Here is a 23,295-nt window from a genome sequence, read left to right as displayed (position 1 = left end):
TCAAGGTCAAGTTTATTAATAATAATTATAATTTATTGTGTCGGGGGACAGGCAGCTAGTACATCTATAAACATGTTTAGATTATAATGAAGTCCTCTCCAAGGTCGAACTACTGACCCTCCCCCGGGATGCAGGCCCCAAGAAGCAAGCTAACTCTTGGGTTCTTATTTACTACTAAGTGAACAAAGGCATTAGGTGGTAGGAAACGCTGACAACCATTTCTGTCCTGCCTGGGATTCGAACCTAGAATTCCAGAGTAGAGTCGAGAACGAATCAGATTTTACTACCAGAACATACAAATTGGTGTGTAATGCGTTGCTGTTGAGAATTAACCTAGAAAGTGGAGAATTAACCCCTAGGGATTCATATTCATCCCCAATATAGAGATCATCAATAATCTAAGTTTGTATATTGTTACTTACGTAAGTAATGAGACCCTCTTTTTCCTTCACCATGGGGTAGGAAGAACGTCATCACATACCAGTGTCTCCTGCAGCACAGTGAAATCGGTTGGCTTTTCTCAGCCGTATTGCAACATGACACTGACTCTAATATGGATTCCATTACAATTTCATTGAAATAGTGTAAGTTTTCTGGCATATTCACTGTTCCAAGTATTACTTGTGTTATCTATATTAAAGACGATTTGTTTGTTTACCTGTCCATGGTCGAAGCTAGATACTTGCAGCTAGCCTTAACCAACTTTGCAGGGTGACTGGTGGGAGCTAGGGGACTGTCATAGGCATGTCAGAGTTGGCACCATTGTCGCCATTTTATGGGGAAACGGCACTCATGGTAACCCTCAAGAAGTTAGGAGAAATAGTCAAATATTTTCCATATATTTTTTAATTCATAATATTACAGATTGACATGCAAAATGCATGTTCTGATGGCTGAGTTGCATTCTAAAAACTACCAATACTTAAATTACCAGTAATTACTAGATGGTAATTACCAGTCTCCATGGTGTAGTGGTAAGACACTCGCCTGGCGTTCCGCGAGCGCTTTGTCATGGGTTCGTACCCTGGCCGGGGAGGATTTACTGGGCGCAAATCCTTAACTGTAGCCTCTGTTTAACTCAACAGTAAAATGTGTACTTGGTTGTAACAACGATTCTTCGTGATGGGGATCGTATGCCAGGGACCTGCCCGAAACGCTAAGCGTACTAGTGGCTGTACAAGAATGTAACAACTCTTGCATATATCTCAAAAAAAAAAAAAAAAGTTACAGCATTCTGGGGTTGACCCAGGGAGGTACTCTTATCAATATTTATGACTACACAGGATTTCCATTCTCTGGGTTCTCAAAACTTAAAAGGTGCAAGCTTTTCGGGTTGACCCCCATCACTGGTAAACCAGGGAACCCCCACCTTTAGTTCTTTAAATTTAATTTTCTTTTGTACATGTATGATGCATAAAACTCAAGACTAAATATCAAAAATTTGTATATACAGTATAAACGTATACTGTATTTTCAAAAATATATAAACTTTTTAAAATATAAAAGCTCACATCACAAGATTGTAATTATTTAATAAAATGCTGTTTCATGATCTTAATAAAAATCTTAACCAGGAAGACTGATCGTTAGTGACCCCGTTTAATGGTTTGCACAACGTTAAGGCAGCCATTAACAAGTGAGGGAAGGAGGCGGAGGTGTTTGACTTTAGTGGTCCCATTACCCCACACACAAGCAAGGTAAGGGGAAAAGAACGTGGATGACAGAGGAAGGGGAAAAGAGGGGAGGGACTGGAAGGGGTGGGGGGGGGGGGGGTGAGGAGGAGGAAAGAGAGGGAAGAGAAGTGAGGGGAGCAAAAGTGGGAGGTGAAAAGAGGGGTAGGAGAGAGGGGAACGAAGTCACAGGGTTACAAAGTTATCATCAAAAGTTGGTGTCTACCTCAGAAGATAATGTATTGTACCATCTGTGTTGCAGAATATTACACAGTTCCCAATCAGTGGATGAACAGTTTCAAAGGCATCTGATCAACTGAGGGGCATGTAACCAACCCAAGTCGTAAATAACAAGACACTATTTCAGTTTAAAATACTGCTAGAAAAAATCCACTGTCTTCCTGTCCCCATCGAAGCCACTAAAGATGGTAGCCCTAAGTCAATTCGGGTCAAATTTAAAGGAACAGTGGAAACACAAAATTTCTGATCCTGAACATCAGGACATTTTACGAGGTGCACTACGGTTAGTGGAACAATGCAGTTCCGACAACAAGGTCATGGAACCTTATGTTCCATCACAGGGCCATGGAACACCTGTAATAAACGTGTGAGGTTGGCACCTCCATTAACTTCTGCCTTTAGAGCAGATTCCCAAACATGATTCTTTCTATTTTTGTGGGTATAGGAACTGTATAATTTGTGTACTTTCCTTGTTGTGTTGACAGGGTAGAGCAAAAGTTCCATGTCTACATTTGAATCGATGTATGCCTGAATTCATGTAACATGGCTAAAATGAAGGGTGACACTGGTCATTTCCATATTTAATAAGTAAAAAGTAAGGTTTAGATATAATAGTGTACAAGAGGTTTTGCTCCTATTAACTCTTGCACTTGGTGATTTGTCAAGGGACATTACCTTAGAAGAGGTAGTGGAAGAGAGATTCTACAGGATGATGAGGGGTGCACAGGGTCCCAATGTGTGGAGACTGTACTATGGACACTCATGAGTGTCCATAGGACACTGTCTCTAAAATCTAAAAGTCGGAACAAAGATCAGGGATCACAGTCGCAGCAGCTGCAGGACTACCAGTAAGCTGAACCTCCCATACTGCTATCCCATAGCAAGGTGGCATATTGGCCCTCCAATCATGTTGCAAACATAATTGCCAAATGAAGGGAAAAAGGTTACATACATAAAAGTCTCCATGCGCATCAAACTATGCCAAGGTTTCATCTTACAACTTGGGCCCAAAAAAGGAACTTTTTGAGTTATACTCAACTACTCATCAAATCATTCAAACACCCTTACCATATCACAGCACTGACAAAAACGGGTACCATAAAATGTAGACAAGTTTAATAGCTGATGGGATTGTAATACCAAATCAAAAACTTGTATCATTTAATATAAAGAATTGCATTTTACACAGGCTAATAAAATAATTCTAATTTTTGTATTACCTACATAGTTAATTAAAAATTTTCACATATTAAATAATATGGCCAATGACATCTATTGTTGCATACTTTTTAATTGTGTTTTTAGGTTATCTGTAAAAACTGCAACTAATCTTGTGAGGTAGTATTACAAAAAATAAATGACTCCCTTTAAGTTAAAAAAATATATATACTGTATTACATAAAGTAAACTATACCCAAAGATTTGCAATTTAAAGTAGTAACAAAAAAAAATTAATTATTTAAAAATCAATATGCCAATGGTTAAATTTAAAAATAAAAATATTTGGCAGATAAATTCTCCTAATATGTTCAAATTTATAAAAAAATACAACTGGCATTTTCTCTATTGCAGTCTGACAACAGCATGGTTATCATTCCAGCAAACATGGAAAATAAACAATTAATAAAAGATTAAACTTTAATTTTCTGCTAAACGTATTGGCAGGAAAAAACCTAATGATTTGATTTAGCAAATTTATAGCATTGCTCTTAATAATAACTTGCAACTGTCCATTTGTCATAAAAAATCAGCTAACGATGTTTTTCTCTGACAGCTGATAGTCTAATTACATACAAATTTCAATTTTGTGTGTCAGAGAGAGCATTCATGGACATGAGAATTGCAATGCAAATTATCATTAAGCAGCTGTATCCATCAAATGTATCCAATGCAGAGCACAATACTGTATTTTGAATAAAACAAAACAAAAATATATAGAATTCAAGATCATTTATGGAAACTTAAATCAAACTACTCCTGAGATTTCTGGTAAAATGACAATAAAAATTATATTTTGTACAACAGATCTTAAAATTGAACAAGATGGATGCCTGAAACAATTACAGTACTCAAGGAATATTCCTTTAACTGACAACCTAAGCCAGTTTGGCTTCGTAAACAGCATTTCATAGGAATCAGAATTTTAAGCTGGGTGAAGCAACATGATATATTGTGCTAAAAAATATATTCCTTGTTGAAAAAAAAAATAGATTTGTAAATAGAATTGATTGTACACCCATAGAATATTTTAAGGCACTTCTAAAATCTAATACCTGTATCTAAATCAAGTACTTCAAATATTTGTTTGTGTTCACTGTAAAGATATATTCAAACACACACGTCAAAGTAACTTACATAACTTAAAAGCTTAAATGTGTTAACTTTTGTTATAATGGACTATAACACAAAATTTTTAATAATCATTGTGTTTTAAAGGCAAATATCAGCCTTCAGAAATTGTTTTATTCTTCATTCCCCATTTCACAAAAACAGAATTTAATGCAGTCCATTTATAAATCTTACAAATAATATAAATTCTGCACTCTTGTTGATGTATCTTCAGGACCATACGAGTGGGTGTAAAAGACCAAATATGATTTCTTATTTAAATTTTTTTTTAATAAAAGTGAATAATGCAATAGCAGCAGCGTCCTTTATTAAATCTATACATTTTACATGCATGATAATTTCTGTAAATCTTGTAAGAAGGTTAAAGGAAGTACAGATGGCAAGTACAGTGCAAGTATCAGTTAGTGCTATTTATACCCAATCACATTAACCCCTGGGTTAAAGTTTTTCTGGTAAATATGACCAATCAACTGGCTTCTTCCCACCCTTTTTAAGAAGTTCATTACATTTAGAGAAGTGCTTGCAGCCCAGGAATCCCCGATGTGCAGACAGTGGTGAAGGATGTGGAGCATTTAGTAGATGATGCTTCTTCTGTGGCAATGAAAAACATTTAGGCAATTAAACAAAACTGTAATAAACTGAAGAATTAGCAATACAAAGCCACTCTTAAGCAGTAATTAACACCAGCAAGAGCAAGAGTTGTGAATAAGCAAAATTTATTCTGGTGACATTCCTTTAGGAAAGGTGAGGAAAATGCAGCAATATCAAAATAAATTGCTCAAGTTACTAGGTAAATGAAACATTGAAAATAGCAAGGCCTTCCTACCACTACCTGCAGCACAGACTTGAGTTAAACATCTTCAGTGTCCAGCCCCAAAGCTAATGACTGCTACTTAGATTTAAAAACTTAAATGACTATAAATCATTGCAATAAAGGCTGTGTTGAAAGGGTGCACAACCAATGGCTCGGAACCTAGAGTCCCAAGTTCGATTCCCACAGTAGGACAAAGATGGTTGGGCATGTTTCATGTCATTTGATGCCTTTGTTCACCTAGCAGTAAATAGGGAGGCAGGCATCAGTTGTTGGTTATATCATCAGAAATATCACTAGTTGGCCTATGGGAACCTAGTAAACCTAAGTACTGATTTGTCATTACTGTACCAACAATAGAAAACCACATAGGATAAAATCAGTTATATAAATCAGATAAGGGGGTAAAAAGTTGTGGGTTTAAACTGAAAAATAAAAGTGAATTAAATTTAACAAAATATTTCCAATGGTATACATGGAAAGACACATTAATAAAAATAAGACACCATAATGTAGTCTGCAAATGAAATGCTTACTAGGATGATAAACAAAATACATTGATGACCGAGTTTAAAATCCTTGCTAAGCATTCAGCCACTTGAATGCCATTATGTACTGGTATTCAGCTAAGTAGTTCCTGTACCAGTGTATCATCCACTTATATTAGGAATTTTAATAGTACATATATATGTGTGTGTATTATATTCATCTTCCTTCTCATATTATTAGGTAACATTCCAGTGAAATGAAAACTATATGAATAAACTTAATATGAAAAATGACATTTGTAGCAACATAATACCATCCAGAGAAGAAAGTAATTATGATAATTGCCAAATTGAATGCTAAAGATAAATTAAAGACAATCCACACGTCAAACTTACGAGAAATACTATTGTACTTACTTTATCAACAACAACAGCTTTCTTCTGTGCATATGAACCCCACAACAGGAAAACAACACCTTTGTTGCTATCTGATATTGTTTTAATGACACAATCGGTAAACTTTTCCCAGCCATGATCCTTGTGCGAATTAGCTTTGTGGGCTTGTACGGTCAAACATGCATTGAGTAGCAAGACACCTGAAAGACAAAAATATTTAACCGAGGAGTCTTTGGATAGCACTGACTAACCAAGCCGTCTTCCCGTCTTTATACAATGATTGCAAAAATACAACATAATTACTAATGGCAAAAGCTAATGATACAATTTTATACCCTAAAACACAATGAAGCATATTTTTTTTATAAATATATACATATTTGTTAACACAGCTAAAACCATAAATTAAAAAAAGTGCTGCATGTAATGAAATGTCACTTTCTGGTGGGTTCTTGGTGGCTCATTTGTGTTTGCTACCTGGCAAACTCCACCCAATTAATCCACACTAGGCCCTTGCAAGTCATTGTAAGCCTACAAGGCTACAAAGGCCAAAATCTGGCCATAAAAGCTTTTGCCACTTCCAGTATCATTCCAGATTTATTCCTCTCAAATTTCACACAGCCATACAAACTTGCTTTTGCTTCCTGGGGCTTAAGCAAGTACTGGCCCTAAAATCCAAGGCTATTTTGACCTTTGGTGGAAAGAAATGTGCAGAAGATGGCTTCCCCAGTCCAATCATCCTACCATTATAACTCGAGGAATGTTAGACTAATTGTACACCAAAGTGTTAAGTGGTCGAGTCACCACATCAGTATGGAATACATTTATAAGTTTAAAAATTAATATAGTACAGTACTGACAACCCAGAAAACTGAAAGGAAAGCATTACCAATGCAATTAATTATGTGTCAGAAAAGAATCAATTGAGATTCAAGACTTAATATTAATTTAACCAAGCATTTGCTGCTAACAAATTACCAAAAGTATCAGCCTTTATATTCATCAGTTCAATGGTGATGGATAAAATATCTAATTTTTATAAGTTACTGAAAGGAAAATTAAGTTATTACAGAAGCATAATAATTTTTAGTATTACTGTACTGTATATTATGATTTTCATTAATACACTGTACATAAGCCTTGAAATAGAAACTACTAAAATAAAAAGAAATAAATACATTATGGTCTATACACTCACTGCTAGGCTTGTTAACTTTTTATTTACATTTAAATACACATATACAAATGTTCAACATAGATTTGTTGCAAACAACAGCGCCATTGCCAGTCATGGACACCCAACAACAGTTTTAGATTGCAGGAGACCGTGCGGACCTTATTACGAGCACTTCAACTTTTCCATGCTAGTCCTAGATATTTTCACAAAAACATCTTCTCTTACTATGGATGCATGGTTGATTGTTGATTTGGTTGATGGGGTTCTGGGAGTTCTTCTACTCCCCAAGCCCGGCCCGAGGCCAGGCTTGACTTGTGAGAGTTTGGTCCACCAGGCTGTTGCTTGGAGCGGCCCGCAGGCCCACATACCCACCACAGCCTGGTTGGTCTGGCACTCCTTGGAGGAATAAATCTAGTTTCCTCTTGAAAATGTCCACGGTTGTTCCGGCAATATTTCTTATGCTTGCTGGGAGGACGTTGAACAACCGCGGACCTCTGATGTTTATACAGTGTTCTCTGATTGTGCCTATGGCACCTCTGCTCTTCACTGGTTCTATTCTACATTTTCTTCCATATCGTTTACTCCAGTACGTTGTTATTTTACTGTGTAGATTTGGTACTTGGCCCTCCAGTATCTTCCAGGTGTATATTATTTGATATCTCTCTCGTCTTCTTTCTAGTGAGTACATTTGGAGGGCTTTGAGACGATCCCAATAATTTAGGTGCTTTATTGCGTCTATGCGTGCCGTATATGTTCTCTGTATTCACTTATAGGGTCAAATGTCGCCAGTTCAGTAATGGAAAAGCTACAAATGGCAACTTTTAAGGGGAATTTATTGAATTATGAAAGGCATCTTTAATACCAGGCACATATTTCTTGTATTAGGAACAACTTTGAATGTGAATGAATTTTTCATGGTGGGTTTTAAAATGGCATCTCAACTGGAGGGTGTGGCATAGAATTGAGGCCTCAACTATATAGAAAGAAACGTGTCAAAATTCAACCTGTAGCAATAAAATGGGAGAACAACACCTAAAAGAACAAAATTTACACAATTAAAAATCCCAGCCAGATCTCGATTGAGTGTTTAACAGGTTCTAATTTACTTTAAAACAGGAAATTTTACCTTGCTTTGCCCACCCCAGCAAATACCCGTGTGATGGGCGCTCAAATCCCGGAATATCTGACTCCAGTTCCTTATACATGTTAATCAAACTGTAAAAAAAAATTCTTGATAAACAGAAGGCATGGTCAGAGATATTTCAGTTTTATTAAACAAGACAATTGACACAACAGAAAAATTACCTTTCATTTTCAAGATTATAGATTAAGAAATAGAAATGATTCAAAGAAGGTGTGCAAAAGGAAGTGCTTTATATACCTTGGTGGTGGTTGAACACCAAGCTGAACACTGAAACAGAGCCCATGTGCTTGTCGTGGACCATGATATGGATCCTGTCCTAGAATAACCACTTTGATATCCTCCAATTTGCAATGATGAGTCCATGAAAAAACCTCATTTTCTGGTGGGTAAATAGTTGCTTTGTTGCGCTCTTGGACCAAAAATGTGCTCAGCTACTCCGTAGAGAAAAGAAACAAGAAAGACAAATTAGTTAATCGAATTTTGCATTTTAGAGAAATAGAAATATTTGAAAACAAAATCATTCTAAGCTAAGTGGAAAAATAAGAGAAAACGATTCATTATATTAAACCACTAAATATTCAGAAACCTGGTGTTTAGGAATTGACATTCGACCCTATAAGTGAGTATATATAAGTGAGCACAGTATTCATCACCTTTATAATTATATGCAGTGCTGATGAAAAAAAATTAAATATATACAATATTCAGCATCACTGTCTTCCATAAAGTCTACCTTACATAATGAAATTACAAGAATACGATATACAATACTATCAGAAAATATTAAGACTGTCAATGAGACTGAGCTCATCATGGTTCGATCAGACGTGAGTGTGCCTGCAAGTCCCGGGATGTGAGATTGATCTATTGTACGAGATCAATATTTTCTCACTATCTACTTTCTCACTTTTGATAATCAATTAATCAATCAGCCAATATTTGCAAAACATACACAACCATATTTAAACAACATACCAAAATTCATAGGCAGTAATATAAAAGGCCATAAGCAATGTATAAATACAATGGACAAACACACACTGAAAAAAAAAAATACAATGCAAACTACAGCCTTGGCACCATAACAGGAGAGACCAAACTTGAAGGAAAGGCACTCTGTGGCATAGCAGAACCACTGGGCTTGTCACTAGGATGTCTTTCAAAGAGTCCACAGAGTTGAACATTATCAACCACTGTGGTGGGTCTTGTAGTAATGAGAAAAATAATGTAATTAGGAAATAAAACATTAGTTACTGGTCGAGGAGCACCGTATTAACACCTTAATGTTCATGTGCACATTTATCAGCAGTCTGGAGGTGAATGTTGGAGTGATTAATATGAAATTTTAGAATTATTTTACATTTCTTCAGCTGTCTATTATTGTCTATTATTTCACCTGTAAATGTTCATATATGATTGCTCTATCACATGGTGTAAAAATTAACTGTATAATAATTTGTGCTATTGCTATAAATAAAGCTTTGAGCATGTGTGAAAAGTTCCTTTTGGACATTTCCCCAAACATTCCCAATGTCACTAAACAGTTGTAATAAATTAGCCAAACCTAACCTACTCGAGGACCCATGAATAGAAAACAGAACATCGAGTTAATTTTGTGAGCCATTTTGTGAGCCAATTTTGTGAGGTGATGTGCTCTTCAGGAGAAAGGGCTAAATAGTAAGTGGGATTGATCAAGCTAGCCCAGTCAGTGGTCAATGAAAGCCAACATTTAGATGACAACTGTGTTCACAAATGAGGGCTCAGAAGAGTTTTGAATTTAACAGAATGACATCCGACAGTCATTTCCAGGCAACATTTGTTATTTCTCTAGTGAATCCATCAGCACAATTGGAGTCTACAACGATACTAAAATTTTTTTAGTTACACGAAAAAGTTTGTATAAGTATGGCAAAACTGTTTGAATGGAAGAATGAAAAACCAGTATTGGATAATAATTTTCTTTTAAAACCCTAATATTAAAGCAAAACAGAAAAACATTCACTAACCTTTGTAAAGTATGGCTGAACGAACTGGGGTTTCAGGGCAACGTACCAACTATGGCCGATATTGTCATGCAAAGCTGGAGTTTGATTACACTGTTTTTTTATCTCTGCCTGCAAAATAAAAGAGTACAGTATAAAAAAAAGACTGGTACAGAAATTACAAAATGATGACACTTCCATTCACCAAAAATGGGTCTTGTAGTACAGTGGTCTACATCTCTGGCTCACAATGGAGGGACCCAGGTTCAGTCCCCAAAGCAGGACAGAAATAAATGGGCACCCTTCCTTTCACCTGATGCCTCTATTCATCTAGACCTAAAATAGATACCTGGGAGTTAGGCAATTCGTGTGGGTTGCATCCTGGGAAAGGTCAGTAGCTGGCCTCAAAAATCTTAATAAGCCTAAGTTTAGGCTTGATGACCTCAACAACAGGAAATTAAAATATTATCTTACAGACTACACAGCTTTACAGAAACATTCTTGAAACATACGTGAGAAAACTACAAGATAACTCGACTAGCTTAGCATCACATGCTGTATGTAATCATACAGGTAAACCTAACTTATTGGAATTTTCTTGCTTAGGCCTTTCCAAATTAAAAAGAAAAAATATTATAGCATAAATATGTAAAAGGAAAATCACATGCAATACAAACTTTAAAAAGTTTCAGTTTAATCATTTAGAAGACATCTGCTTTACATGGTAATTATATGAACAAATGTGTAATTTTCAACTATAGCCAAACAGCTAAGAATGAAAATAATGGGCATATCAGAGAACATAATACAAATATACACAGGATAATTATGTATGATAAAAGTATGAATATAGCCAATGTGTATTATACATAATGAGTATGTTCATACACATAAGAAAACATACAAAACATACACACACATTGTGTGTGTTTTACAATTTTGCAATCGCACATAATATGTACTGTATGTGTGTTTTGTATGTTTTGCATTAGCAAAATAGCAGTTTTGCATTATACTGCTTGCATTAAAATTTGCATTATAGCAGTTTTATAATTTTGTATAAGCAAAATTTAAAGTTTCAATTAAAGAGTTGTTTCCTGATAAATGCCAGTATTCATCCACCAGTATTCATAGTTATATCATACCTTCAATTTATTATGCATCATTCGTTCTTTCTGCTCTGGAGTCATGTTGAGCTGTGGCTTGTTATCGGGATTTTTTGGTGGAGTTCCTAAAAAAATCATTTAATATTCTGATCACTGAGCATAGAAGCAGAAATAGTAACCTACTAAACATGACTTACTAGACTTATGACTTATCATTCTCAGCACCTAATGAATATTCGCAATACTGTATATAGATACAGTATGCTACAGTTTAAGAAAAAGGTAAAGTTAACTAAATATACCCTCATGAAAGATTAGGATATATTTTGTACTTCTAAATTAATATGGGATTATCACAAAGCCATAATGTCTGTAAATGTAATTTAACTAATACTTCAAAATAATTTTGTATGTAAATTTTGTTATCTTATATACTGCATGCCTAAGCTATATATATGAAGATAATGAGTCACAATAACTTGGATGAAGAAATGATGACCAAACCACACACCAGAGGATGAAGAAACGATGACATTTCGGTCCATCCTGGACCATTATCACAATCAACTTGGTAATGGTCCAGGACGGCCTGAAACATCGTTTCTTCATCATCTGGTGTGTGTGGTTTGGTCATCATTATATATATTCAAAAATGCAAAGATAATTACTGTTAAATGTATTTTCTATAAAATACATTTAAAATGCATACTTGAAATGCCTTACATTGCATGTAGGCATTTTAACCTGAGAATGGACTGACATTCAAAACCTACATTTCCAATAAACAAATGCTGAATAGCAAATTAATACAGCATACTTAATGTAAACTTAATATTTTTACCAAACAAAAATGTCAGTATTGTAACACTTACTGGTAATATCACTGGATGAATGAATTTCCTCACTTTTCTTTGTCTTCTTGATTTCATTTCCCTGCAAATTAAATTTTCACTTAATAAATATATACGTATAACATAAATACTTGCACAGCAACCAGCTTCCAAAGACATATAATTGACTTGGTGGAAGCAATGATCACATTTCTCGCCTATACTTTTATGAATAATAATGTTTACATTTATATTAACATATCTAACTCTATGTACCTGTATTTGTACATAATTTGCAAATTAGGAACTAAATGAAGAATTGGCAAAATCAAGATGCTGGGCTTACAATATTTATAAATATAAAATGCTAAATTTAACAAATCAAAATTTGAGTAATCATTAATGGGAATTTTGATTGTACGGCAGCACAGTCTTAGTGTTATAGCCATAGACTGGCTCCGTTAGAGAACATGCCAGTGATCAGGCAATGTGTAATGAATTGCAATTAAATTAATCTCAAATAGCTTTGAATTTATTTCTTATGGTCAGCTTTGGTCAGACATCCTGAATGCTGACTTTTCTCAACCAACTTTGAGTATTAAGTAAAATTTCTCTTTGATTCTAACACTGATAAAACAATCCTCAAAAGAAAACTCTTAGCTCATATTTGGGATACGCAATCACAAGTCTTGCAACCATAAACTTAAAATAAGAATCCAGAACCATAAGCAAGTTAGGCAAGAGGCACTAGTAGGACTTAAGTTTAGTTTGGTAGATTTATTTCAATTCAATTCAATTTAACGATTATTCAAAATAACGTGAATACAAAGAACATTAGAGTAATGTACAATTGTGGGGACGAGTACACAATCTAAGAAGCCGCTATTATGCAAAGCGTTTCAGGCAAAACATAAGACAAAAAAATGTCAATTTATTATGTACCCTCATATAACCATCCTGTGATCTATAGTGAAAGAAAGGCTACTCAAGCACATAATGTGCTCAGGAGCTGAACCCCAAAATTCGTTTAGCTAAGCTAGTTACATAGCAGGGACATGCTCTTACCTCAACATCTTTACTTTTCCGCTTCAAGATAGGTTGAAAGAAGCTTTTAATTGTTTTCTGGGAAGCCATATTCCTTCCAACACCTGTCCAAAGGCGCCTACAGCTGATGTCCTTAGCGAATACAGCGGATGTTTTACTCAAGATGCCCGCCAACAACACTTGTTTACTCAACATACCCCACACCGGTCCACAGAATTACCCAAATCGGCCCAAAACTACACAAATCGTCCTAGCATTACGTAAGTAATGAAGAAATATGGTATATTTACTTACTATAATGTTGGTGCTACACGTAGAACATGATCAAACCTATTTTTACTCTGAAATAATCTAATTTCATAACGAAATGAGACGAAAATATGTGAGAGATGACGCCATAGGAAGTCGACGGTCCAAGCGACAATTGTGTGGAGCGACTTATCCAAGATATATGGTCGCCTGGAGAGTGTTTGCTGCCATATCAGCCTCCTGTACACAGTGATCCAGTCGTCGCATTTCATGGCTCAAATTGTCGCAAATTTAATTGGTGATATTAAGAAGTAGAATGTGTATTTATATAATATCTTTCATAAACAGCCACTAAATCTTTAATATTTATTAAACAAAACGTGTCTGGAAGTTAAATCAACTCCACAGGACAATAAATTTGTTATATAGATACTAGCGTTATTCGTTGGTATGCGTTCGCAATTTAAACTGCTCATGTCCTTTTCGTTCAATGAACACCGAACCCTACACAACCATGCACAACTCAAAGTCCAACAAGTCACACCCCCGGAGTAATGCAATCGGAAGCTGACAAGTTGTGTAACCGGAGCCCGACCAGTTGTGTAACCGAAGCTTGACCAGTTGTGTAACCGGAGCCCGACCAGTTGTGTAACTGTAAGCCTAACATGAACGAACCAAACAAACAACCTCTGGATCACAACCATGCACGAACGGAAGCCCGACCATGCACAACCCAAAACTCAGGTGACACCCCCGGAGCCCGACCAGTTACTTAACCGGAGCCCGACCAGTTATTTAACCGGAGCCCGACCAGTTATTAACCGGAGCCCGACCAGTTGTGTAACCTGAGCCCCACTAGTTGTGTAACCGGACCCCGACCAGTTGTGTAACCTTAAGCCTAGCAAGTATACATCTCATCCAACCCCCACCATTAAGCTAAACAGTCCCAGAGCACAACCAAACTTCATTCCTAGCTCGACCAAACAAAAATCTGCTTAGAGCTACCTAAAACCCTCCACTTGCCCTAGAAACCAACTATGGAGCCATATCAAACAATTGAACTATATACAAAAAAAGAAACTCAAATTTCTAGGAAACATATAAACAGAGCCCTTGCAAACAAACCTGGAGCACTAATACACAAACAACCACTGGTGCACAACCATATACGAACCGGCGCACAACCATGTACGAACCGGAGCACAACCATGTGCAACCCAAAGCCCAACAAGTCACACCACTGGTGTTATGTAATCGGAACCCGACAAGTTATGAAACCAGAGCCCGACCAGTTATTTAACCGGAGCCCGACCAGTTGTCTAACCGCAAGCCTAGCATGAACGAACCAAACAAACAACCTCTGAAGCACAACCATGCACGAACGGAAGCCCGACCATGCACAACCCATAGCCCAAGTGACACCCCCGGAGCCCGACCAGTTATTTAACCGGAGCCCGACCAGTTATTTAACCGGAGCCCGACCAGTTATTTAACCGGAGCCCGACCAGTTGTGTAACCGAAGCTTGACCAGTTGTGTAACCAGACCCCGACCAGTTGTGTAACCATAAGCCTAGCACGTATACATCTCATCCAACCCCCACCATTAAGCTAAACAGTCCCAGAGCACAACCAAACTACATTCCTAGCTCGACCAAACAAAAATCTGCTTAGAGCTACCTAAAACCCTCCACTTGTCCTAGAAACACACTATGGAGCCATATCAAACAATTGAACTATACACAAAAAAAGAAACCCAAATTTCTAGCAAACAAACATAAAGCCCTTGCAAAGAAACAAAGCCCTAGCAAACAAACCTGGAGCACTAGTACACAAACAACCACTGGAGCACAACCATGTACGAACAGGAGCACAACCATGTACGAACCGGAGCACAACCATGCACAACTCAAAGCCCAACAAGTCACACCCCCGGAGTAATGCAATCGGAACCCGACAAGTTGTGTAACCGGAGCCCAACCAGTTGTGTAACTGCAAGCCTAACATGAACGAACCAAACAAACAACCTCTGGATCACAACCATGCACGAACGGAAGCCTGACCATGCACAACCCAAAACTCAGGTGACACCCCCGGAGCCCGACCAGTTACTTAACCGGAGCCCGACCAGTTATTTAACCGGAGCCCGACCAGTTATTAACCGGAGCCCGACCAGTTGTGTAACCTGAGCCCCACCAGTTGTGTAACCGGACCCCGACCAGTTGTGTAACCATAAGCCTAGCACGTATACATCTCATCCAACCCCCACCATTAAGCTAAACAGTCCCAGAGCACAACCAAACTACATTCCTAGCTCGACCAAACAAAAATCTGCTTAGAGCTACCTTAAACCCTCCACTTGCCCTAGAAACACACTATGGAGCCATATCAAACAATTGAACTATATACAAAAAAAGAAACTCAAATTTCTAGGAAACATAAACAGAGCCCTTGCAAACAAACCTGGAGCACTAATACACAAACAACCACTGGTGCGCAACCATATACGAACCGGAGCACAACCATGTGCAACCCAAAGCCCAACAAGTCACACCACTGGTGTTAACTAATCGGAACCCGACAAGTTATGAAACCGGAGCCCGACCAGTTGTCTAACCGCAAGCCTAGCATGAACGAACCAAACAAACAACCTCTGGATCACAACCATGCGCGAACGGAAGCCCGACCATGCACAACCCATAGCCCAAGTGACACCCCCGGAGCCCGACCAGTTATTTAACCGGAGCCCGACCAGTTATTTAACCGGAGCCCGACCAGTTATTTAACCGGAGCCCGACCAGTTATTTAACCGGAGCCCGACCAGTTATTTAACCGGAGCCCGACCAGTTATTTAACCGGAGCCCGACCAGTTGTGTAACCGAAGCTTGACCAGTTGTGTAACCAGACCCCGACCAGTTGTGTAACCGTAAGCCTAGCAAGTATACATCTCATCCAACCCCCATAAAGCTAAACAGTCCCAGAGCACAACCAAACTCCATTCCTAGCTCGACCAAACAAAAATCTGCTTAGCGCTACCTAAAACCCTCCACTTGTCCTAGAAACACACTATGGAACCATATCAAACAATTGAACTATACACAAAAAAAGAAACCCAAATTTCTAGCAAACAAACATAAAGCCCTTGCAAAGAAACAAAGCCCTAGCAAACAAACCTGGAGCACTAGTACACAACCAACCACTGGAGCACAACCATGTACGAACAGGAGCACAACCATGTACGAACCGGAGCACAACCATGCACAACTGAAAGCCCAACAAGTCACACCCCCGGAGTAATGCAGTCGGAACCCGACAAGTTGTGTAACTGCAAGCCTAACATGAACGAACCAAACATACAGCCTCTGGATCACAACCATGCACGAACGGAAGCCCGACCATGCACAACCCAAAACTCAGGTGACACCCCCGGAGCCCGACCAGTTACTTAACCGGAGCCCGACCAGTTATTTAACCGGAGCCCGACCAGTTATTAACCGGAGCCCGACCAGTTGTGTAACCTGAGCCCCACCAGTTGTGTAACCGGACCCCGACCACTTGTGTAACCTTAAGCCTAGCACGTATACATCTCATCCAACCCCCACCATTAAGCTAAACAGTCCCAGAGCACAATCAAACTCCATTCCTAGCTCGACCAAACAAAAACCTGCTTAGAGCTACCTAAAACCCTCCACTTGCCCTAGAAACCAACTATGGAGCCATATCAAACAATTGAACTATATACAAAAAAAGAAACTCAAATTTCTAGGAAACATATAAACAGAGCCCTTGCAAACAAACCTGGAGCACTAATACACAAACAACCACTGGTGCACAACCATATACGAACCGGAGCACAACCATGTGCAACCCAAAGCCCAACAAGTCACACCACTGGTGTTATGTAATCGGAACCCGACAAGTTATGAAACCGGAGCCCGACCAGTTGTCTAACCGCAAGCCTAGCATGAACGAACCAAACAAACAACCTCTGAAGCACAACCATGCGCGAACGGAAGCCCGACCATGCACAACCCATAGCCCAAGTGACACTCCCGGAGCCCGACCAGTTATTTAACCGGAGCCCGACCAGTTATTTAACCGGAGCCCGACCAGTTATTTAACCGGAGCCCGACCAGTTGTGTAACCGAAGCTTGACCAGTTGTGTAACCAGACCCTGACCAGTTGTGTAACTGCAAGCCTAACATGAACGAACCAAACATACAGCCTCTGGATCACAACCATACACGAACGGAAGCCCGACCATGCACAACCCAAAACTCAGGTGACACCCCCGGAGCCCGACCAGTTACTTAACCGGAGCCCGACCAGTTATTTAACCGGAGCCCGACCAGTTATTAACCGGAGCCCGACCAGTTGTGTAACCTGAGCCCCACCAGTTGTGTAACCGGACCCCGACCAGTTGTGTAACCATAAGCCTAGCACGTATACATCTCATCCAACCCCCATGAAGCTAAACAGTCCCAGAGCACAACCAAACTCCATTCCTAGCTCGACTAAACAAAAATCTGCTTAGAGCTACCTAAAACCCTCCACTTGTCCTAGAAACCAACTATGGAGCCATATCAAACAATTGAACTATACACAAAAAAAGAAACCCAAATTTCTAGCAAACAAACATAAAGCCCTTGCAAAGAAACAAAGCCCTAGCAAACAAACCTGGAGCACTAGTACACAAACAACCACTGGAGCACAACCATGTACGAACAGGAGCACAACCATGTACGAACCGGAGCACAACCATGCACAACTCAAACTTAAACTCAAGCTTGTCAGTAAACTTAGTTGTTAACTATTAACTTCATGAAATAATATTACCTTATACGCGAGAATAATTCTGAATACACAGCGAGAAAATTGATGAATGAGGGTTTGGGTCAGGCAGCGGCGTAGGCGAGCCTGGCCTGAGGACAGGCAACTGTAAATGCTTCACCCTCCATATACTTCAAGTGAAAATAATTGCCAACAGAACCTAAATACCGAACCTACTATACGCCTAATTAATTATAGAATATATAATTAATTTATACACGATAAAAACTTTTTAATACACAGTACATGAAAGTCGATAATAAATGCGTCTTGGGATGTGGGGGAGACGACCGCCGCGTTAACGAGCCTAGCCTGACGACGGGGTAGTTTAACACTGGGGAAGTGTATTCTACATAATATCCTACCCATATAATGTTGGCAAATCATGATCCTCAAAAATCTTCCACAATATCCGAGAGACGACAGACTATTTAGCATTAGTGGAATACAAACATTTGAATACTACACAACCCAGATGAAAAAAAATAGGGAAACAATGACCCTCGGAGACATTACAAAACTCAATGCTATAATAGCGAACAAATGTATAATGCATTAAGCATTGTAGGTGGAGGTAGACTATATATTCATGCATACCTCCCAACTGCTCAGATATATTAAAAAAAAAAAAAAAAAATGATCAGCCTTACCTACACGGGACCGACGATGCTCACGCCACGGCTGCTTCCTGACGACTGACCGGGTCGGCGTCGATGACCCCGTAGCGACCAACCGACCCAGAGACTCCCTGCCTAAAATTATTTGAACAACGTATTGAAATTCCTAGCGTATAGCGCCAGGAATGTGTAAATTAATATTTATATGCATTATAGGCCTTTCTAAAGTAATTTATAGATCTGAATATCATATATTGTCTAACAAACGAATTATTTAAGTTAAGATTTTAATTATGCCAGATACAATTAAGTCTCGTCGCACACAAGAAGATTCGTCGGCGGATTTTTTTTTTATTTATATATAAAAAAGAGTTTTTAAATTCTTGTAAAGCCAGTTTTTAAATTCTTGTAAAGCCACTATAGCATGCATAGCGTTTCGGGTAGGTCCTTAATCCTAATGTTTATCCCGGAGTATGACCCGCCAAATCGTTTAACAACCTATTCTCTGTCGGGTGAACAGTTAAGGATTGTCGTCCGGTCAGTCCTTCCCAGCCAGGATCAAAAAGCTGGCGAAGAGCCGGGCACGTGCTTTACCACTGCGCCACAGAGACTGTTCCGTGGCGTAGTGGAATTTTGAATTTTGAAACCTGACTAACATAGCTCAACCCAACCTAACGTAGCCCACATCAAACCAATCTAATCCAACCGAGCCCAATGAAGCCTAACTTTAATAACATAGCCTAATACAGCCCAGCATAACAATACATCCAGATTTAAAACAGAAAATGAGTTTAGTCGAATCACCTCGTGTCCACGTGTAACCAAAACCCGACCAGTTGTGTACCTATACTGACCTAGCAAACAAACACCTGCAGACGAGGAGTCACAATAACGTGGCTGAAATATGTTGACCAATGATTTATTATTACCTATTATTTTATCATTTAACTTAAATATTAAATAAAATAATTTATTTAATTATTATAATAAGTACTTAATAATTTAATAATAAGTAGTAAGTACATAAAAATAATTAAAAAGTACAGTTTAGTCATAGGAGATTCCTAGATTGGAATTCACTACCAAATTTCAATATATCCAAGTATTTTTAGTGTGAAATGCTGTTATTATATGCATAAATTGTTGTTTTAATAATATTACGCTTAACCACTCGGGCTGGACGGTAGAGCGACGGTCTCGTTTCCTACAGGTCCGCGTTCAATCCCCGACCGCCTAAGAGGTTGGGTACCATTCCTTTCCCCCGTTCCATTCCAAATCCGTATCCTGATCCCTTCCGAGTGCTATATAGTCGTAATGGCTTGGCGCTTTAACGTGATAGTTCCCCCACCCCCCTGAATAATATTACGAGAGCAGTATTTACGGGCTATTCATGCCCGTGCCACCTCTTGGATGGCTTAATCTTCATCAATCGAGAGCAGTACGTCCTAACCAGACATTATTTGATGATATCCTGAACAGTTGATAAATAAAAGTAATTGCGGAACTCCAGTTATCTAATACTTATCATAAATGGTATAAAACCTTATCATAAGCCAAGGGATTTGTAGATCAGTGTTTAAAGGGAATTCGGAAGTAATAATAACACAGCTGATGCCATCTGTCGGCAGAAGAGAACACTATCAACTAGCTGGTCAACAGTGGCCATAAGGTACAGCTTACGCCATCTGTTGACATCAAATTACACTTATAACAAATTACCCTACAAAATACTACTAGCGCCATCTCTTTTTTTTCCAACGCACTATAAATAGCCAAACAGCAACCCATAAGGCGGATTGTTGTGCTCGGGTAGGAGGTTCCAAGCTCTACCCACAAGATGGTATGGGGTGCATAATAAATGGCATATCATTGTAGATATTCTTTGTTGACATTCACCACAGCCAATCACAGGAAGGGATCAGCTAAAGGCTCCATCCACTTAATAAATCATCTTTATTCAGCACACAATTCTTTCTTATGACATTCTGCTTCAACTTTAATCTCCCTAAAAAGTGAAATGTTAAGTATTTAAAAGTATTAACATAGTGATAATTAAATACTGCAGGAAGTAACGGGTGTTACAGAAACATGGGCTGGCTACCTAGCTTGTGACGTCATCAGTGGGGATTGCCTCACGTAAATAATATCGGCGATACAATGCCTCCGTCCTCTTATTGGTCTACATTATTCAGTTAGATGGAAATTTCTGTCTTGTATAAAACAGAAATTGTTGTTCTTTTGTACAACAACAACAACAACAACAAGGTTATTGAGCAAAAGGACGTATTTCTTATTTTGCATTTTATTCATATAAGCGTTGGCATTCCTCGCAACAGCCAATCACAGGAAGGTATTTGTTGGACACTGCCTTCAACAAAGTTGATTCCTAATGAACTCTAACAATAAATTCGTTTAATAAACGAGTATTTAGGGTCAAGCTACAGACGAACAGTATAGGGTAACGGTGTTTTAGCTTGCAGCTTCGTTAGACAGAATCCCTGGTCTTAACTTTAAAAATAAAGAACTAGAAGCGTATTTTATTGCTAACTTTTCGAGAAATAAATCCCAGTCTCATATTTGCGAACATTTATGCATTGATTTTTTGGCTTAAGTTCTTATCATAATCCCTTTTGCAATCTCAACATCATCTGGCTCGTATCTTGTAACTTACTTAGCCTCAAAACCTTACATTTGTCTTACATGTCCTCAACAGTAGATAAAAAAAAGTAATTGCAGAATTCTAGTTACCTAATACCAGCACGGTAAAAAACCTTATTATAAGCTACCAGACCTATAGATCAGTGTTTAAAGTAATAATAATACATTATTATTAATGTAATAGTATTATTAAAATAACAATAGCACAGCTGATGCCATCTGTCGGCAGATAAGAACACTATCAACTGGCAGGTTAATAGTAGCCATAAGATACAGCTTACGCCATCTGTTGACATCAAATTACACTTATAACAAATTACCCTACAAAATACAACTAACGCCATCTGTTGCTTTTCCAACGCACTATAAATAGCCAAACAGCAACCCATAAGGCGGGTTGTTGTGCTCGGGTAGGAGGTTCCAAGCTCCGCCCACAAGATGGTTTGGGATGCATAATAAATGGCATATCATTGGTAGAAACTCATTGTTGACATTCACACAACAGCCAATCACAGGAAGGAATCAACTATAGGTGCCATCCACTTAGTAAATCATCTTAGTTCAGCCCACCAGTCATGCTTATGGAATTCTGCTTTAACTTTAATTTACCCAAAAAAGTGAAGTGTTAATTATTTAAAGTGTTAATGAAGTGATAATTAAATATTGCAGGATATAACAGATGCTATATAAAAATGGGCTGGCTACCTAACTTGAGACGTTATTATTGGGGGTTGCCTTGACACAAATAATGATACGCTGCTCTGCCCTATTATTCGAGTAAATTATTCAGTTAGATGGAGATTTCTGTCAGGTGCAAAACAAAAATTGTTGTTATTTTTCACAACAACCTTGTTGTTGTGCACAAGGATCTATTTCTTAGTTTAAATTTTATTCATAAAAGAGTGTTGGTATTCCCCGCAACAGCCAATCACTGGAAGGTATTTCTGGAAGCTCGGCCTCCTTATGGACTCAGCACATCGCTCTAGCTCATGACTCTCTGTTTCATCTCTTGTATATACAAACTATGAGTTTTTTTCGATTACTGTTATAATTAATAATATGAGATATAAAAGTTTTTACACAAAATCTCTAAATTCTGCCATTAAATGGACTTTGTCTGGTATACATACAAACATACACCAATTTATTTCCATTCATCCATTATTAATTTCAAATGTAATGTATACTGTCTATTTTTTTTCCTCTCGCCATTACTTGGTGCAATATTTGAAAGTTGTCAATTTATTTATCGATCTATCTATTATTTTGTATTTATATTTACAAGTTTCTGTGGTTGGAAGAAAATTCTGCATTGAATTGGGACTAATTTATTAAATAATATTATTTAGTATTAATTAATATTTACAATTATTATTAATTACAATTATTTATAACTTAGTTACTTTCATGTAACTCGCAATTGTACATTCTTAACATTAATAGCCCAAATTAGCACATCTTGCTTTTAAATTAGCCCAAAAAGTAGCAAGTAGCGAAATTAAAAATTTGGGAGCGCGGGGCTCTCAAAAGTAGCCCAATTCGCTATTTGTAGCCCAATCTGGCAACACTGTCCCCGCCGCGAAGAATCATTTTACAACCAAGTATCCATTTTACTGTTGAGTTTAACAGTGGCTACAGGTAAGGATTTGCCCCCAGTAAATCCTCCCCGTCCAGGATACGAACCCATGACAAAGCGCTCCCGGAACG

General features: G+C 38.1%; 1 protein-coding gene and 1 long non-coding RNA gene across 2 annotated transcripts; one reads left to right on the top strand and one right to left on the bottom strand.

The window, feature by feature from the left end:
- Positions 1-344: 344 nt before the first annotated feature.
- Positions 345-3,585, top strand: LOC123768685 (uncharacterized). The gene is made up of 3 exons (XR_006774124.2): positions 345-584; positions 1,575-1,697; positions 3,483-3,585. It is a non-coding gene; the product is annotated as an uncharacterized lncRNA (long non-coding RNA).
- On the bottom strand, positions 3,069-13,490 carry LOC123768684 (uracil-DNA glycosylase). Its single transcript, XM_045759366.2, has 8 exons — positions 13,259-13,490; positions 12,236-12,296; positions 11,403-11,488; positions 10,282-10,389; positions 8,513-8,706; positions 8,258-8,346; positions 5,976-6,154; positions 3,069-4,850 (listed from the first exon to the last, which is right to left on the bottom strand). The coding sequence occupies exons 1-8, from the start codon at positions 13,430-13,432 to the stop codon at positions 4,698-4,700; spliced, it is 1,044 nt and encodes a 347-aa protein (XP_045615322.1). The 5' UTR covers positions 13,433-13,490; the 3' UTR covers positions 3,069-4,697.
- Between the last annotated feature and the right edge of the window lie 9,805 nt (positions 13,491-23,295).

The sequence above is a fragment of the Procambarus clarkii genome, chromosome 83 (genome assembly GCF_040958095.1).
Source record: "Procambarus clarkii isolate CNS0578487 chromosome 83, FALCON_Pclarkii_2.0, whole genome shotgun sequence".
Lineage (NCBI taxonomy): Eukaryota > Metazoa > Arthropoda > Malacostraca > Decapoda > Cambaridae > Procambarus > Procambarus clarkii.
Note: the sequence above shows the minus strand (reverse complement) of the source record. Positions and strands in the feature narration are given on the sequence as shown.

Excerpts from the sequence above, each read along its gene's own strand:
- LOC123768684 (XM_045759366.2), bottom strand. The coding sequence starts at position 13,432 with ATGTTGAGTAAACAAGTGTTGTTGGCGGGCATCTTGAGTAAAACATCC. Across the intron at positions 6,155-8,257 it reads GCTGGGGTGGGCAAAGCAAG|GTGTCTTGCTACTCAATGCA; the intron begins GTAAAATTTCCT and ends TTTGTCTTTCAG. Across the intron at positions 4,851-5,975 it reads AAGCTGTTGTTGTTGATAAA|AAGAAGCATCATCTACTAAA; the intron begins GTAAGTACAATA and ends TCATTGCCACAG.